Source organism: Apus apus, chromosome 4 (assembly GCF_020740795.1).
Source record: "Apus apus isolate bApuApu2 chromosome 4, bApuApu2.pri.cur, whole genome shotgun sequence".
Taxonomy (NCBI): Eukaryota; Metazoa; Chordata; class Aves; order Apodiformes; family Apodidae; genus Apus; species Apus apus.
In genome coordinates this window covers 87,727,776-87,746,720 of record NC_067285.1, presented here as the reverse complement: position 1 = coordinate 87,746,720, position 18,945 = coordinate 87,727,776, and the positions used below count along the sequence as shown (strand labels likewise).

Here is an 18,945-nt window from a genome sequence, read left to right as displayed (position 1 = left end):
ATCAGCCTTCTCTCTGGCTCTGAGCCCACCCTGACTGCATTTCCTCAGGATGCTGATGGGTAGAGGACTCGTCGCTGGTGCATGTGTCTGCGTAGAGGAGAGGGAGGGGGGGGAGACGGGAAAGCAGGGTGACAGTGGTCAAGAGATCTCTAAAACTGAAGCAGGAAGGGGTTGGAGTAAAGGTTTGTTCTCATGGCAGATCACAAAATACAGCCTTTTCCTCTCACGAAAGTCAGCAGAAACAACATCTACTGCTTCAACCAGTAGAAGCCAACCAGGACACCAGCACCAATGCATCTGGTATTTGTGATCAACCAGAAACCAATCAATGCAGCTGAATAACTGGAAAAAGGGAAACACATTGATCACCAGAAATTAGACTGCCATTTGCTGATGACACTAAACTGGGAGGTGTGGCTGACACAGCAGAAGGCTGTGCTGCCATTCAGGGAGACCTGGACAGGCTGGAGAGTTTGGCAGGGAGAAACTTGATGAAATTCAACAAGGACAAGTGTAGAGTCTTGCATCTGGGGAAGAACAACCCCATGTACCAGTACAGGTTGGGGGCTGACCTGCTGGAGAGCAGTGTAGGAGAAAGGGACCTGGGGGTCCTGGTGGACAGGAGGATGGCCATGAGCCAGCAGTGTGCCCTTGTAGCCAAGAAGGCCAGTGGCATCCTGGGGTGCATTAGAAGGGGTGTGGTCAAGGGAGGTTCTCCTCCCCCTCTATTCTGCCTTGGTGAGGCCACATCTGGAATATTGTGTCCAGTTCTGGGCCCCTCAGTTCAAGAAGGACAGGGAACTGCTTGAAAGAGTCCAGCACAGAGCCACAAAGATGATTAAGGGTGTGGAACATCTCCCTTATGAGGAAAGACTGAGGGAGCTGGGTCTCTTTAGCTTGGAGAAGAGGAGACTGAGGGACAACCTTATCAATGTTTACAAATACGTTAAAGGTGAGTGTCTGGAGGATGGAGCCAGGCTTTTTTCAATGATGTCCAGTGACAGGACAAGGGGCAATGGGTGCAATCTGGAACATAGGAGGTTCCATGTAAACACCAGAAAAAACTTCTTTCCTGTGAGAGTGACAGAGCACTGGAACAGGCTGCCCAGAGAGGTTGTGGAGTCTCCTTCACTGGAGACATTTAAAACCTGCCTGGACACGTTCCTGTGTGATGTGCTCTAGGTGACCCTGCTCTGGCAGGGGGGTTGGACTAGATGATACTATGAGGCCCCTTCCAACCCCTAAGATTCTGTGATTCTGTGATTCTCAGCACTTGGTCTCAATGGTACCAAGCTCAAATCATCATAAACCACGACTTCTAGAGCAGCAGTCAAAAAAGGAATCCTTGCAGCTGGGAGGCCTTTTCCCTTCACCTTCCTTAAGCTTCAAAGAGAATACAACCACTAGAGAAACAACTTCTGGACAAGAGGTATCTTTAAAACATATCTGGGTGAACATGTCTGAGTCCACCACTTATCAAAGCATGTTTATGTGAGTTGGCACTTACATTCAGGCATTGAGAAAGAAATAAAAATATAAGGAAGCTTTTGAAATAATTACAGTGCTGATGGTGCAGTAAGTGGAGAAGATCCTCTTATGTGAGAAGTACAGGTTGGTCAGAAACTCATTCAAGTCATAACTGAGCACTTGCCAACAAGCCAGGCTACAAACTAAACGAACAAGCACAGAGACATGGGTGAGGTATGTGATGATGTCTACGAAATATTCATCCTACATAAGGTTCACTTGCTGATCTGTTATATATTCCTTTCAGTAGGATTTTTTTCTTACTAGCAGAGATGCAGGTGCTTGCAGGCACACATTTCCATAATACACTTAATACTTTTACATAATACTTTTCAGTGGAGAACTCAGGATATGCAGTAAGGCAGAGATGACTGTACAGCATGCCAGCTAATCACACTTCAACTCTGTAGACATTTACTGAACATTTAGCATAGGCTAATTTATAAAGCAGAGTAAGTTCTTGTTGAAAGATTGTCTTAAAACATGCCAAGAGCATCCACAAGGCAACTTCTGACTAATAGGCATCTTTCTTCCCCCACTGAAAGCTGAACCTTATCAAGTTATAGAAAAGGCACTGAATATGGAGCTTCTCTGACAGCCTTCCTTCCCTATGAGACCTGACTGCTCATACTTACTTCTCTCCCATCTCAAGGCTGCTCAGTGTCCTTAAAATCCTTTTATGAGGTGCCTTGCAGAACGTCTTTTGGAAATCCAGTGGCATTCACTTATCAATTTGTTTGTTGTGTGTCTCTGATGAGTTTTGAAAACTATGCAAGGTAAGACTTCCCTTTAGCAAAGCCATACTGCCTCCTCCCAGACACATCACCCTTATTTAGGTGTCCAGTCTGCTCCACCTCTCTTGTTTTGTTCAGCAGTACTCTACCTGTAATGTGATGCCTCAAGTATTCCCAGTCCCGTTGCTGGGATTTAACTCTCCTAGCTGCCCCCTAAATTCTGCTGAACAATAGCAACACAAATACATAACACCAGCTATGCTACGACCTCAGGAAAATCTTGCAGATGATCTTGGGAAGCCTGATTTACCTTCATGAACATGCTGAATCCAGTTTTAAGGAGATCAGTGAGGCCTGATGACATGTGCTCAATATCAACAGGATCAGGTCGATCAGGATTGCAGATCTCTTCCACTATCTGTTTCAGCAGCGGTTTGTAAGAAGCCTGCACAAAAAGAACAATGCACTGTGACTAAAACTGTTTAGACTCGGTGTAACTGCTGTTCTAAGTGTTTTATTTCCATTAAAGGTAACAAAAATAATAATCCTAGAAAGGAAGCCATTCAGAGAGTTAAAAAGTTATCAAGGCAGCAATGGATTTCATGACCATGACTGCAAATGGTGTGCACCAGCACAGCATCAAACATAAAAGAGAGGAAGATGGACACACATTTACTCTGCCCCATGTGTATTATATGAGTAAAGGAATGCAAGGAAGAAAGGGGGCTTCTAGTTTCTCTGGGATCTTTTTGGAGGTGGTACAGAAAGAGATAGCAATAGGGATGACATGCTGTTGCCCATCATGCACCCAGAACATTCCCTTTGTCATTATTTAAAAAACACTTAAACAGGGATTTTTAGGAGGAGCTGCTTACTGACCACTCCTGCCTTCCCACAGGTGTCATGTCAGCACCGAAGCCTGGATATCACCAGGGCTGGGAAGAGGCAAATCTGTCTGTTTGTCCCTCACGGGAGAGCAGAGCTAAGGAGTACTTGCTAGTCCTTCAGCTTCTACGGCCAGGACACTCTACATAATACTCCCACCTGTGGAAAACCTTAAGAAAAATAGGCAAAAAAATCCCACTGATATAATGCACGTCAGAGTTCCAGAGAAGTTAGGGACCAGAAAAAGTGGAAGATGTAAAGGTACAAATGATCAGAATCCTGGATGATCCATCCTTCCTTCTCTTCAGGGTCCACAAATCTGTGTTGAATATGAATTACTAGCCTAGAAATTTCCACATTCCCTTAATAAAGTTAAAACCACTCTTCCATCCTGAAAAAGTTTCCAAGATAAAAACTCTAGGGAGTTGTGGAGAGATGCTCTAGAATGAAAATTTGACCTTGGATTACAGATGGAGTTTTGTTTAAGTGCTTTCAACTTTGCCCAAACTCCAACAGAACCAAAATCATTTCAGGAAGTGCAACAGTCTTAGAAAACTACCAGCTTTCAAATAAGCACATTTGTTTTCCTTTGGGACTAGTCCAGGTATACATCATCCTCTAGATTTTTTTTAAGGGAACCAAGTATAACATAATTCATTTTGTAAAGATTATATCTACAAGAGACATCACGCAAGATGAACATAAAAATGGAAGGAAAATAAAAAGCAAGCTGCTTGGCTTGAAACTAAAATTTTCTGGAGTAATTAAATAAATGTTTTTCATCCAACACTTTACAGTGAGAAACAAAACTTACAGTTTTTAATACAATCCTGTCAACGAAGATTTATACAACTCATCTAGTCCTTCTCACAACATGTGCATAAATTTTAACTGAGCCAACAAAGCAAACTACAGCAGACATGAGCTGCAGGATCTTGCAGGAGAACAAGCCAAGATTTGTGTCAAATCTAGTCACACAATAAACAACTGTTTGAAAATACACATGCAGGCATGAAGTCCTGCATTTAAAAGTCTGTTTGATATCTTCATTGATGAGGAACAGAGAGACATGAGGAATGAAATATTTTTGGAGTACAGAACACACAGTACTAGGGTACAGTAATCACAGTTAAACAGAAAGGCTTAGTGTATGAAAGTAGAGAAAAAATACTATCTGACTTCAGACAAAAGGTACTAAAAAGATTATGAAATGTGCTATGATTTTGCATGTCTAAAGCTGTTCCACCAAACTCAGTGCAGTTCAAAATTATCCAATTCGGCACAGATAATAAAAGGCAGCTACAATGATCACTTACCCTTTTTTAGCTATGATAATTTAAATATTTTCAAAATATTTTATGAATTGAAATTTGTCTTTTTAGAGAGTTTTAACTTCATTTTTTACACAACACCCAATAGCTGCATTGATTGCTAACTCATATAATGAAACTGACACCAACTTTAAATTTTGGTGGGACACAAACTACGTTTAAAAGAGTTGTTAAGAGCCTTAGGACATACCTCAGACAAGATTATAAGGAGAAAAGGAGAGAGAAAAAGAGAGAGAAAGAGAATGAGAAAAGTAGAGAGAGGGAGGGAGGGAGGGAGGAAGAGGGACAGAGGAAAGGAGGAATATGCTTGAGATCAAGATGAAAGGGAAGGAACAGTAGTTACAGTATCAGGCAAATAAATACTCTCCTCTTGCATCGTTGCTACATGAAGTGGTTTGATAACCTGACAAAAACATTAATTCATTATTTTATGTAAGACACATAAACTTCAATGCTACAAAAAGTCCTTCTAAAAGCCTATCCAACTCCCATTCACCTATATAAACCTTTTTTGAGTCTTAATAAGAAAATAAAGGCTTCCCAGCTCCTAAAAGATCAAGCAGAAAAGCACCTATAAGTTAAACCCATTCCCATAGCACTAAGGGAGCCAGGCAGGGAGCATATGGCTACAGGCAAGGGACTGTCTCTTCAGAGGAGCTAAACTGGTCACATGCCACCCACATATTAACACCTGCCAGTCAAAAAGGAGATCTATTTGTAGCAAGCTGTATGTATGATGGAAAAAACCTCATACTGCCTGTTATTTCTGCTACTTTAAACTCCTGCACTGCCCTCAGCAGAAGGCTGGTCCTGTTCAAGCACTTACATCCATTGCACAGCCAGAAGGGGGAGCTGCAAGGTGTTGCTGCAATCCAACACTTGACCGGCAGCAAACAATGCAGATTACATCCAAAGAACATACTGACGCTAATTATACTTCAAGGAAAGTTCAGAGAGTATTTTTTAATCATTTGACTGGCCCCTGATGAACTTTATTAAAAGTTTAACAATTTTCTCTATTTCAGACACCAGACAGGTCCTAAGTGCCAGGAGACTTCCATAACAGGTTTTCTCCACCTTAGCTTTCCAGCAACATTTTGCAACACTCATGAATCCTGTTGTTACAAAGCATTGCTTAGTTTGAATTACACCCCTTTGTTGGTCCACAGCATACTTTTGAGTTTGGAAGGATTTTTTTCTTGCTCAAGGCTGTAATCAAGTTTTACAGTCTCTCTCTAAATCACTGCATGTACTTTCCATTGTAAAAATCTATTTTTAACTGAAAAAAATAAAACACTTTGAGCAGATGGAGAGAGAGAAACACCACATATTAGTCCTGGAGACCTGTAGTAATATCGCAGGTCATGTGTTCATATTATAGTAACAAAATTTGCATTTTTCATCTATTTATAAGTGGGCCTACCTCTCACACTTAAAGGTATGTGAGAGAAAATACACAGAAATATAGCTGCTTTGCTATGCCATGGGAGGTATTGGTCCAGCACTGTCTTGACCTAGCCCTGCCTTTTACAAGCAGTTATGACAGTTATGTTGTATCAGTGTTGCACAGCAAATCCTAAATTCCTTTCTCAGATAGTTCTTTGTTGACATGGATATGCATATGACTGAGTTTGGATGAAGGAATTGAGGAAGCTCTTGGTGATTAGGTCAATTATAACATCTGGACTTAAATGTTTTCCACAGCGGAAGAACATATATAGTATTAGCACATCAGCAAAACTAGTGATGTAATTTTCACATCATGCTAGAAAAATAACACACACAGGGAAAAGAAAGATCCACTTGCCTGGTGGGTGTTGCTGCCTGCATTATGTATGGAATTAAACTGTTTCATGTGCATTCGAGCTCTTGAGATATCCCTGAGGGACCGAAAGATAACGTCCACTGCATTTGTGGCTTTCTGAGATGTCAGGTTCAGCAACGAGTCACAGCCTAAAGGAATAAAGAAACATGGAGCTGAGTGAGTGAAAAACTTTCAAGCGTTTTGATAATAACCAGTAGCAAAAGGACAGTGGGAGGAAATATTAAATTAGTTTCATCATGTAGTATCCTAGAAACTCAGGGGCTTGTTGGACAGCATGTTCTCAGCCTGGCTTGAATCTCCATAGCTAAGCAAGAAGGCATAAAACCTAGACAGGAAGCAAAGTGAAGAGCACCTCTCTAACCACATTTGCAGCCTAAATCATACAGCAATTTCATCAGTGCAGGGTATATTTTGCTCTCCACAGCAAACAACGATCTCACGCTAGCAGGCTCTGCAGAAGAGACCCACATGGAAAGCAGCCAGCTGGTCTGCTGGTCTCCTCGGGGTGAAGTAGCCATGAAGAGAGGAATTGCTCCTCATGCACCATAACCGCAGCCTGCTGACTCCAAGTGCATTTCCTACTTTTGCAACAAGCTAAATACAGAAAGAAAGAGCTGGAAAGAGCTGTATTAACATAAGAAGTCCTTATCCCTCAAACTGATGCATTAATTAATTTTAATGTATTTTGCCAAAGCACTTCTGCTAAGATGTAATGCTTAGTTTTCACTGAGGCCAAACTCCATTTAGAGGACCATGTAAAAGCTCCCTCCATGTGGCCAGGCAGTGCCTCAGAAAAGAGCAATTCTTAGGCTTGGTTCCACCTCCCTCACCACAGGATCTATATTGCACAGAAACGGTGAAAAAAAATGCTTTCTCAGCTGACCTGCTGATGAGAATCAGCCAAGAGAGATAAATGAGTCACATGGTATCTTTATTGCTATGTCAGCACAGCTCTACACCTTTTAACACCTCTGCCTGCCTCTCTTTTTGCTTGACTCCTTGTCCCTGTGGTGGAAGATCTAGCACAAAATAACCCTTCCTGCCACATGCACACACAAACATTCACTCCTGCTTATGGCCAGTGTGTTCTCCAAGGCATGCTGCTGTAGTGGTTTGTGTACACAAAATAACTTACAAAAATGTTCTTGTTGCTATGTTTATGCAAGATCTGTGTGCTCTGATACTTGGATTGACCAAAGCTTAGTTTATCATTTGACAGAGGAGCCTGTGTGTTGTCAGTGAAAGCCCTGAACACAAAACCCACTCTGCAGCTCCTTACCCCACTCCACTGGTGCTGTCAAAATCAGATATGGCTCCTGAGAGTGATCTTGCGCTGGTTTATGTGCAAGGGAACAGTGTCCAACAACTGAAAAAAGTGAAACTGAACACCTACTGGAGAGATGAGGTGGATAAAGTCTGAGGTGACAAATCCTGGTCTGTATTTATCATTAGAACTGGCAAAATATTCAGAGATCTTTTATTATCAGGGTGCTTTTACCCTGCCCATGGGAAAACATAGGCATGAGAAAAAGGAGCAGTCCCTGTTAGCTCCCGACTCAGAGGCTGTGCATACATAATAGTAATATTTACAAAATAATTTACAAAGGAAAATAAAAATGAAGAGCCGTATCTCATTATTTTATTACTAGACTTTTGTTCTCTCCAAGACACAAGATTTCTCTATTTTAGTGGCATTAGAGATAAGCAGCTCCTAGCTAATGTAGTTTTATTTCCTCTGTGCTCTCTTCAATCCTTTATCAGCAAAAGCCATTGCTTTTGGCAAAGCCACCTCTGGAATATTTCCTCTTGCTAGTGAATGCAAGTGCCTTATGTTGAATAAGTTCAGGCAAGGTAAAAATCACATCAAGTTTGATGTGTTTTGCTCACTCTTCTCTTTTTTCTTAATTGTTTATTTTCTTGGAACATTGAAAAGCCTTTTGTTTTGGCCCTACAGTTATTTTTTCTCAAGAAAATTAATATTTGTTTCCTTCTACTGGCAACACTTACCTTTCTCCTCATTTTAACAAGAGCCTTTCGGCCAGGAAGTTTCAAACTCGCTTGTCACCTCTCACTTCTGGAACTGCAGGGCAGTTTCCAGTGGACACATTCTGGCTTTGTGGCTGGAAGCCTCTGAGATACTCCTCACCCTGCCTGGCTTGGTGCAACCCGCTTTGCTTTTTGTCACTGGGTCAATTTTCTCTTGAGCAATTTCTCAGTGAAGGGCAGCCTCTGTAATACCACTCACCACTTGAGCCTCACTGACAGGGAAACGCTGCCTGAGCTGAGGCTTTGCTTTACAGCTGGGGCTGACACACTGGTGGGCTGGAGGAGGCCATGACATTATTGACCCTCACCATCTGTTTAACAGGCCTCATCACTTCATTACTGTCACCTGAACCAAAACAAGAACCCTGGCTTGCTGTGCAGTGTGCCAGCAGCAACTCACCCTCCATGTTCAACCATGCCTCCCAGCAGACCTGAGTGTATCTCAAATGTGTGCTTCCAGTCTTCATGGCAGAACATAGTGCTGGACCAAATTTGGAGCAGGGGGAAATGGGAGTTGAAGCTCCAGTCCAGTGACAGTTTAAGGCTGACCAGGAGGGAAAAAAAGGTGTATTTTCAAATATTTCTCGAAAATGTGGCTTCCTTGGGACTTCTGACGGAGAAATATCAGCAGTCTGGGAAGTCATAGCCTAACATTCAGCTCTTCTATTTTTGAATGTATATTAAAGAATAAGCTTTCTTTGCCATCCTTTTTTTGAGATTAATAACAAGAACATCAGGTTCTTAAAAACTGCTTTTTACCTGTCACACTTGGGAGGGAAGCCCTGTTTGTCTTCAGCCTGGAGAACAAGAGGAGCCTGTGTTGTACAAATGGCAGACAGCTACAAATCACCTCCCGTTCACACCTTCCCTGTGAATGGGGCTGTGTGTGCATATGGAAAGCAGAACACAATCCGTCTTCTCTGCCTGCTTCATGCTACAAAAAAATCTGCTCCTTTTACAACAGTGAAGAGGTGGAACACATTAGCTGCTGCACAGCTCATGTGCTAATTAAAACCAGACTTCCTGTTACTGTTTTTTCATGGGAAGCTAAATGGCATTAGGAGAGCATGCTGAACAAATTCCTTTGAATCCTAAGCCCTATTATATATGGAAAAAGGCATTTAAATGAAATTGGGGGATATTGCTTTCCTGTCAGACTTGAAGAAGCCCAATTGTGGAAGAAAGAAAATCACCATTAACCCATGTCGGACTAAAGATTTTAAAGCACATATCCAGGATCTTGATGATATCCCAAGAACACAACCCATTTCTGCAGTAAGCAGTGCTCAGCCTTGCTGATTGCTTCTGTTCTGCTTCCACCCACTTGTTCTAGATTCAAGGGGAGTCAGAGCATCAGGAGCTGCATCTAGTGCCTAACAGGATGAGGCCACCAGCCCTTATTTTTGACTTCTCTACAGTCTGGGGCTACCCAGAAACCCAATTAGACCAGTTCTTCTACTGATTTCTGAAACTGAAAGGAAGATACTTTAAGTAAAGGACATCAACATTGTGAACACATGAGATCTAGAATTATACAGTGGCATGTGATTGATTATTCCCTCCTTGAATGCAAAAACTTAGAATTTCAGACTTGTGTATCAGAAAACCTTTCATTGTGCTTTTGCTGTCTGGTCCAGGCATTATAAATAAACTTGTTCTTTCTCTAAAGCAGTATTATAATGATTAACTCTTTGTGAAGATCTTTGATGCTTATGAGACATCACTGAAAGGCTATGATTTGTACAGTTCAAAATTTAGGGAAACAGAAAATGCACCACTTTACTCTGTTTAATTTGTATTTACTTAGACTCTAGCTTAGGCTCTCTATATAGACCATTTACAGAAATCAAGCAATATAAACCCTGAAAACCCTGGAATGGACCTGGCAGTGTAGCCAAATCATTTTAAAGGCACACACTGAAGCACAGGCTAAACCAGAAAACTGGTACTGCAAATAACAGAAAACCCAGCATCAGGATTGCATTATGCAAGCTGTGTTCTGGATATACAGTTACTTTGCTTGTCAGTGAAATACAAACAAAGAACAGAGATACAGGGTGCCTTGAGGGTCAGAACTCAAAATGCAGCGCTATGATATTAACCCAATGAACATATTTTATTTTTATACTTTAGATGATAGCATAGCAATGGGGGCCCTTCTTTTTCTAGCATATAAATATAAAAGCATGCATATGAATACTCACAGCCACATGTTTTACAATAGTTTTGATATTTCACGCTTTAAGATTGTTATGAAAAAGTAGTTACAAATGCACATGGTTACACAGACCATGGCTGTTTTTCTCAAGGGGAAAAAAAATATGTAAAAAACAAAACTAGGATGAAATTTGTGTGATTCCCTACAAGAAGAGAGCATCCAGAGTGTGTGCAGCTCTGCTGGGGCAGCCTTGTCTTGTGCTGCTGGCAGCGCCCATTCGGGAACCAGTCTCTAGGTAACCTTGGAAATGCTAAAGACCAAGTCAACAAACACTACAGTGGGCTGAGTTCAAAAGAGGGCTGGCTTTTCTGACATTAGCAAGTGATTCGGGTGCTACAGATTGTATTAGAGGAAAAGAAGGGTAAAAAGAAATAGGGGAGAAGCTGAAAGGTTTTTAAAAATGGTATTTGGCATTCAGAGATTAATTAAAATCCCAAGGAAACAGGTACTTAGTAAAAAAAAGTATCAAAGTTACCAAAAAATAACAGGTTGTCTCGCACAGGTCCATCTTGCTGAAGCCCTGGCCAAGCAGTGTCAGTATTGCTGGCACAGAGGGGCAGGAGCCCATCAGCTGGGGAAGCGGCAGGTGCAGAGGTACAGAGATAACCTGTCCCCACCCACAGCCTCAGGATGCTCTTGCCCAATCCCCTACCAGCAACCACAGCAGATTTCTAAGCAGTCATACCGATTCAAACCCTTTCCTCACCCTCAGCCCTTCATTGCATCTGAGGTACTGAATTCAGCTTGAACCACACTGCTGTTGAAACCACTCCACCCTCACAGCTCTCCTGGAGAGAGGCAAGTTATTAGTGCACCAGAGGCGCCCAAGCAGTTAGCATCTGGGCTGGAGCAGGAACTTGGGATTTCCTGGCCCTGGGCTTGACCAGCCCTTCTGCCATTCCACATGGCACCAAATAACAGACTGTAAATGCTAACAGGAAGAAGGCTAAACGCACAGGAGGAGGAAACAAAAAAATAACAGTATAGGGGAAAAGCATTAGAAAAGGGAGGGAAAATAGATATGATACTAAAGATCAAAACAGAATGTTTCTTTCCCTCAATTATTAGCAACATGTGAATTGAACCTATCTGAAACCCAAGGTCCACATGGAGGGTCACTGTAGGGCTCCAGCTGAAGTCTGAAACTTCAGAATAAAACAAAGGGATTATCTGAAAAGCCACAACACAGAGAAGGGCAGGCCCATGTTTCTATAAAAGTAATTTATGATCTGATTGGCATGCGGAGAATGAAAACACAGTGGTGTGCAGGGACTCTCCAGGGCAGTCACCAGCACCACACAGTAAAAGTGATGGTACAACGTGGTGTCTGCAGTGGGAGGAGGGAGGGTCTGATCCAACACCAAGAAACCTGCATAGTGACCAGCAAAGGTCCAATTTGTAGTTTATTTTAATCACAATTAACATCTCCCATTTGAGAGAAAAGCCAAGGATGTTTTTTTAAAGAATAACTGATTTTTGAAGTCTAAATCTCCACTTCAGCTTTTTAATGCATGTCCAAACTTCAGCTATGCTGAGCATCCAGGGATTGCTCATCTCTGTCTCCACAGGCAGGTCAGGACAGCTCTGAAGTTTATTATCAAGGGACACATCCTCCAAGCTCTGCAGCTCACCATGGAGGGCTGGCAAAAGCTAGTGGTGTGCTTGGAAAGCTTGTTGTTGGCCTTAAGTGCAGGAACCTCTTCTGGAAACTGCTCCTGAGTGTGCAAGGCACACACAGCTGCAAGGCAAAGTACTTTGCTGGATCTCAAGCTGAAGCTGCATGCACAAAAATCTGGCCACTTACACGATTGAATATGGATTTAAGACCTACCTTTGGAGCCTTTTTTTTTTTTTGGCCTCAGTATCTGTCACTTGGTCATTTTTGTTTTATGGAAATATTTTATTGCCTTCTTCTTGCCAAAATCCAAGAGCACAGCATGTCATATCCACTTTTATGAAGCACTGCAAACTCCATACGGCAGGCTATCATGTTACATGAAATTAAACCTGTCAATTCGGTGAACAATTACAGAGAAAAACTACAGCACTTACTAGAAAAAATTACATACATTAATTGCAGAAGGAATTTAAGTTAGGCTCAGATGGGCTTTCTGAAGGAAATTAATGTCACAAATTCATTAGGGAACCAATCAGTTGCTCCCTCAAGTAGTCCATATTTTAATTAAAAAACCACAGATGTTAATAAAGCTATGGTAAATGCTCTGTAAGTCTAATAAGGCCTCCCAGTAATGTTCCTGCAAGAACTCAGTAAAACTCCAGGTTTTACTAAATGATATCGAGCTTTATGAACATGACACCCTAGGATCTATATGATCAGACCTTCTCAGCCTTTTTCAAGTTATCCTCAGCTACCCTCCTTTTGTCTTCAAACTGGTGGCTGCACTTTGGCAAGGACAGATTTTTGCTCCCATCAAGGACTTTCTTGCTATGCATGCATCAGCCAACGCATGTACCCTCAGCAAGTTTGCTGATGACACCAAGCTGGGAGGAGTGGCTGACACACCAGAAGGCTGTGCTGCCATTCAGAGAGACTTAGACAGGCTGGAGACTTGGGCGGGGAAAAACCTGATGAAGTTTAACAAGAGCAAGTGTAGAGTTTTGCATTTGGGGAAGAAAAACGCCATGCAACAGTACAGGTTGGGGGCTGACCTGCTGGAGAGCAGTGTAGGTGAAAGGGACCTGGGGGTCATGGTTGACAGGAGGATGACCATGAGTCAGCAGTGTGCCCTTGTGGCTAAGAAGGCCAATGGCATCCTGGGGTGTATTAGAAAGGGTGTGGTTAGTAGGTCAAGAGAGGTTCTCCTCCCCCTCTATTCTGCATTGGTGAGGCCACATCTGGAATATTGTGTCCAGTTCTGGGCCCCTCAGTTCAAGAAGGACAGGGAACTGCTTGAAAGAGTCCAGCGCAGAGCCACAAGGATGATTAAGGGAGTGGAACATCTCCCTTATGAGGAAAGGCTGAGGGAGCTGGGTCTCTTTAGTTTGGAGAAAAGGAGACTGAGGGGGGACCTCATCAATGTTTACAAATATGTAAAGGGTGAGTGTCAAGACGATGGAGTTAAGCTTTTTTCGGTGATGACCAGTGATAGGACAAGGAGTAATGGATACAAGTTGGAGCATAGGAGGTTTAAGATGAATATCAGGAAAAATTTTTTTACTCTAAGAGTGACAGAGCACTGGAACAGGCTGCCCAGAGAGGTTGTGGAGTCTCCTTCGCTGGAGACATTCAAAACCCGCCTGGATGCGTTCCTGTGTGATGTACTCTAGGTGACCCTGCTCTGGCAGGGGGGTTGGACTAGATGATCTTTCGAGGTCCCTTCCAACCCCTAGGATTCTATGATTCTATTCTATGATTCTATGATTTCAGTGATGAGATGAAGTCTCGCTCTTGGATCTGCTCCCTCCCACCTACACTGCAAGGTGCTCCAAGAGGTACCATACATGTGAAGGATAAATGATACGTGAGGAAGAGGGATGAGATTCATGTCCAGCCAGCAGTGGGCGCAGCAGCAAGTGCTGTCAGTATTGGCAAAGCCTCCTTGGCCAGTCTGCACCTGAACAGAGATGTTGCATGTGTGAAATGGCACAGCGGGACATGTATGGGACCCTGCCACAGGCTTTTTCTAACTTACCCACTCAGGACCTAATAGCCCTGCTTCTGCCTTTCTTTCTCCAAGCACCTGTAAGCTGCTGTCATGTGAGAGACACCTGGAGCCAGCCCAGGCTTCATTTAGCCTATGGCCTTGCTTGTGGTCATAAGGTGCAATTAATGCAGCACTTCACACTGCCTGAGCTGGGGAAAACCATATGTGCTCCTAAGCAACCGTGTTTTAAGCCCTTCCTAAAGAAACACCCCAAAGGCCTGTTTTGTCTCGGCACTATGAAGTAGCAGAGCAGGGAGGAAGCCCATGTAGAAGTCTAGAGTCTAGATGTTGTACCTATGGGAGATGTTGTACCCTCTTGGTCTCAGAGGCTAACCTCAGGAAATATGGAAAGATCTGTAAGTGTCCTTATTTTTAGAAAACTTTTCTTCTTTAAGTTAATGACAAAGAATCATACATTTAAAACAATTATGACGTGATGTCTCTTACTATTCTTGTTTTATTTTTCCATCTTTTTTTTGTTTTAGCTTGGAAAAAGGAAATGAACATGATCAATGTTTTCTGCATTCATAGTCCAATTTGATTTTATGTTGCTCATACTGCCAAGTCAGTCTGGCAGATATAATTGAAAATGCTTGCTTCTAAAAACAAATGTCCTACATAGAAATTTTTAAAAATGCATGAAACCATTTCCGCTCATGGATCTAAGAATGATGGTAATGGAGAAATGTCCAAGAGATCTTTTTTTTTCCCCCAATTTAAGTTCTGAGCCAAACCAGAACGCATGGTATCCCTAAACTAGTGAAAATAGCTTTATATAATAATGTAAATGTGTTGAAACATTAGATCATGATTAAAACTAACAGCTGTCATCTATATATCAGGTACTGAAGCAAAGCTGTATTTTTACCAGGAAGACAAAAAACACATTTGAATGCTATGTATATAATTATCTGGTCAAAAAGGCCTTTTCACCCAGTATGCTATACAACAGGTGAAAAGCGATCTGAAAACTGACAAGGATAACAGGCATTTAGGTTACATTAAATGGGCTCTACTTAATGATAGATAATAATGATAGATTATAATAATTGCAATCTTATTTCCCCCCCTTATTCAATTTAACAGAGTTATGGTACATCCCTTAAGTACCTTTTGCTTTAAATCCACAACTATGCTCAGAGTAGTTTCCCCTAAAAAATTGCATATCTTACCTTCTAAAATTAAAATTAAATTATAAAAGGATTAAGTGTTAGCCAAAACACTAGAAGGTTGTTTTCCAGGAGAAACTGGATGATAAATCTAAAAGCTAAATGCCAATCCTGTATTAATCTACACCGTTATTACTATTTTGATGCTAACAGTAGGTAAAAATACACTGTAACAAGTTTACAAAGTACTTGGCAGGAGAAATGTAGCTGTCAGATAAACACATATGTAATAGATTTCTAGTTCTTGTAATTTTTTAAATTCAGGAATGAAAATCTGAGAAATGGCACACATAATCTTGATGTACTATTTGGTTATGCCAAGCTACCCAACTGGAGGAGAAATTAAAGAAAGACTAAATGCCACACTCTGTAATTACATTAGAACACAAAATGTATAACAATAAATTCTCTTAATCTGTTACGTTACAGTTTGTAACTTAACTGCAACTTTAGAAGAAAAACATATTGTTCAAGCTGTACCATGCTCACTTCCAAAATTCTGATTACAGCAAGCATTCAGGTGTGAAGTCCCACTGAACAGCCAGAATACCCTCAACTTTATTTTAGCATCCCAACTCCCCAGGAGAGATAAGTCCTACTCTACTGTCACTACAAGCAAATAGTTAATTTTTAAATAAAATATGCAAAGTAATTGTAACCAAAGTAACGTCCGCATAAGCAAACACTTCACAGCAATTCCTCTGGGGATTTTTAACTCCAATTTCAGTTTAGTATCTTACAGACTCCCTTTTGCAAAACACATTTTGCCGACACTGTCGATATGTATATCCACAGTTAACGACACCAAAGGTGAACATTCTTATTTTGTGGCTCAATTTCAAATTACATTTGGAATGTTCATGGCCTTGAACTGGCAGATGGATGATCTTATAAATCACCATCCAGCAGCTCAGGCAGAAGTTCAGCCCTGAATTTTGGAAGCTGGGTCCTTCACGTTGGCCCCTTTGCGTGGGGCCCTGCTTAGCTCGGTGCAGCCTCTCAGCAGCAGCACTCCCCTGCACACCTGTAATTGCTGACTGGCTGTAACACTTAAGCTTGTGTTTACACTGGGAATAGTAATACATGCTCTCAACTACTTGGTCATCTCTTCCAAGTTTTAGTCCCTTTGGACAGGTGCTGCCTGGTACTGTGTGTCCATGGAACTCTGAATTGTCTGTCAGATGCTGCTACTGCCTAAATAAAAGCCTAACTCCAGGCTCAGTTCTGAGCAGGTTTGCTGAGGGAATGACAAGGACAACTTAATCTGGCCTGCTGGGCACAAGCTGATCAGAAGAGAAATTTAAGCAGCACATATTAGGAGGGGGAAGGAAGTGCCCCCCTTTTTTTACACTGTTAAGTCAGAGCATTAGAGAGAACAATTTCCTACTTTGCAGATCGCACGAGAGTTTCTCTTTCTTCCATCAGTAGGGCAAGAATTGCAACATGTTCTCCCTTCCCAAAGGCAGCACAAAGCTGCCTACTCTGTGTGAAAATGCTAATGATGCTGAGAACCAGAGAGATGTGGCTTGTGATACTCTGCTGGAGAATGGGTTGTAGTGGTCAAGGACCATATTAATTTTTTTTTTGTTCCTGATGCTTCTTCTCCCAAAAACAGGCATTGACACCAGATGATGAGTAGGAATCATAGAATGGTTTGGATTGGAAGGGACCTTAAAGCTCATCTAGTTCCAAAATCCCTGCCAAAGGCAGGGACACCTCCCACTAGACCAGGCTAATCAAAGCCCTATCCAACCTGGCCCTAAACACTTTCAGGGAGGGGGCTTCTACATATATAATATGGGGATAAAACAGGTTAGGGGCAGAATAGCTTTCTTGTATCCTGCAAGTAAGATAAATGAAGTGTAACAATTTCCAGAGAAAAATAACATAAATATTCATGGTAAAGGGCTTCACCGCATAACAGAAAGAAAAACTTTTAAACACGTAATATTGAAAGCAAAAGTCACAGTTCTCCACACTGAAATCAGGAATTCTGCTTAATGGCAATCTACCACACTGGAAGTCATCCAAGACCAAGGGCAAAAGGGCTAGAAATTGGAATGTTGAAAATTTCTGCATTTACACCATAACAACACTTGGCCCTCAATGGAACCATTCTGCCCTGCTACAGTCAGTGGTACCATGCATGTAAATGCACATAAATGTAGTAAATGAAGTATTTAATCTCTCTGGCATCCTGGTCTTGCCAAGGGACTCTCCAACAAGGGGCTGGCTGGTGCTGCAGGAAAGCTGCCACAGACTTCAATCTCCCAGTGTAAGAGGTTTAACATCCCATTGCACACTAGGGAGGGAAATAGGAACACAGGCAGTGAGTGGGCAGTAAAGAAGCTGTGCCTGCATCACTCAGCCGGTCACATGTGTGCTACCTGGGCAGGGGTGTATACAGAGCACAGATGTACATATTCTGCAGGCAGACAAGAAATCAGAGCCCTCTCAAGTAATTACAGCCCTCTCAAGACCTTCCAGTCCAACCCACACTGATCATGGCACAGAGCATGTGTGGTTTAATCCATGCACAGCCTCCACTTCTGTTGTACCAGCTCAATCGTATTGCATGCTGTGCATGTAAGAGAAAAAACTCTGTCTCTGGTGAGTTGCTGTATTGATCTACTGAATGAGTGACCTGATGCGGTATTATTGTGCTTCAGATCTTTCTCTGCAGAACACAAAGAAAAATTGCTGCCATTCGTGTAACTAATTGTCTGTAAAGCACAACGTTGTACCCATGGGCTTGGGATGTCTGACTCAAATTTTGAAACTATGAATTGTGAATAATTTAATTCTGGTAAAAAACCAAACTGTATATTGCCCGTCACCTTACTAGAATTTAATATTAGAAAGCTTTGCTTCCAGATGAAAAGGTAGATGATAGTTTAGCCTACAGCATGGGTGATTATGTTATTTGGAATAAGCATTATGTCTCTGACAAAACATATTTTTTCAGAGGAGTTTGCTCTTCATTAATCTCATGGAAATATCTATGCAAAACTAGTGTTACATTTGGAGTCAGAAATAAAGCAGGAAAGGTCTTGGCAAATTTATCTCTGCAGCTTTGGTTTATTAAGAGGTTATTTACACTTTGCATCACCTGTAAAACTATTTCATTTGAAATCAGTGTTGGAGTACTGTCTCAAAAGATAACTCTTCTTGTTTGGGGAATATTTTATATCTCAGTGGGAATAAAATCCTATTAAAAATATCTTCACAGAAGATTTTTTCTTTATGAAAGCACTTAACACTGTCTCATCTAAATGATTTAGAAGTCTTCCTATGTTCATCTGCTTTTACTGTACATTGAAAGTGTACATTGCACTTTGGAGATCAAAAGAATACAGTCTAGTTTAAACATACACTAATCTGCAGATAAATAAGACAGGGCAACCAAGCAGAAAACACGGGCAGAAAGAACAACAATAAAGCAATAAAAATGCAGGTTAGAAACAAAGCAGTGTGTGTGTTATCCCACTTTCTGTTAATTTAAATCTGAAATTATTGTTATACAAGAGATAAGACAGATACTGCAT

The 18,945-nt window shown here is 41.6% G+C and overlaps 1 protein-coding gene across 1 annotated transcript in view; it reads right to left on the bottom strand.

The window, feature by feature from the left end:
* SCFD2 (sec1 family domain containing 2) overlaps positions 1–18,945 on the bottom strand; it is a 198,953-nt gene that overhangs the window by 8,605 nt on the left and 171,403 nt on the right. The window contains exons 6-7 of the mRNA XM_051619182.1: positions 6,285–6,430; positions 2,572–2,706 (exon numbers count right to left, since the gene is read on the bottom strand). Of these exons, the coding sequence (XP_051475142.1) occupies positions 2,572–2,706; positions 6,285–6,430 (281 nt within the window). The remainder of the gene's footprint in view (positions 1–2,571; positions 2,707–6,284; positions 6,431–18,945) is intronic.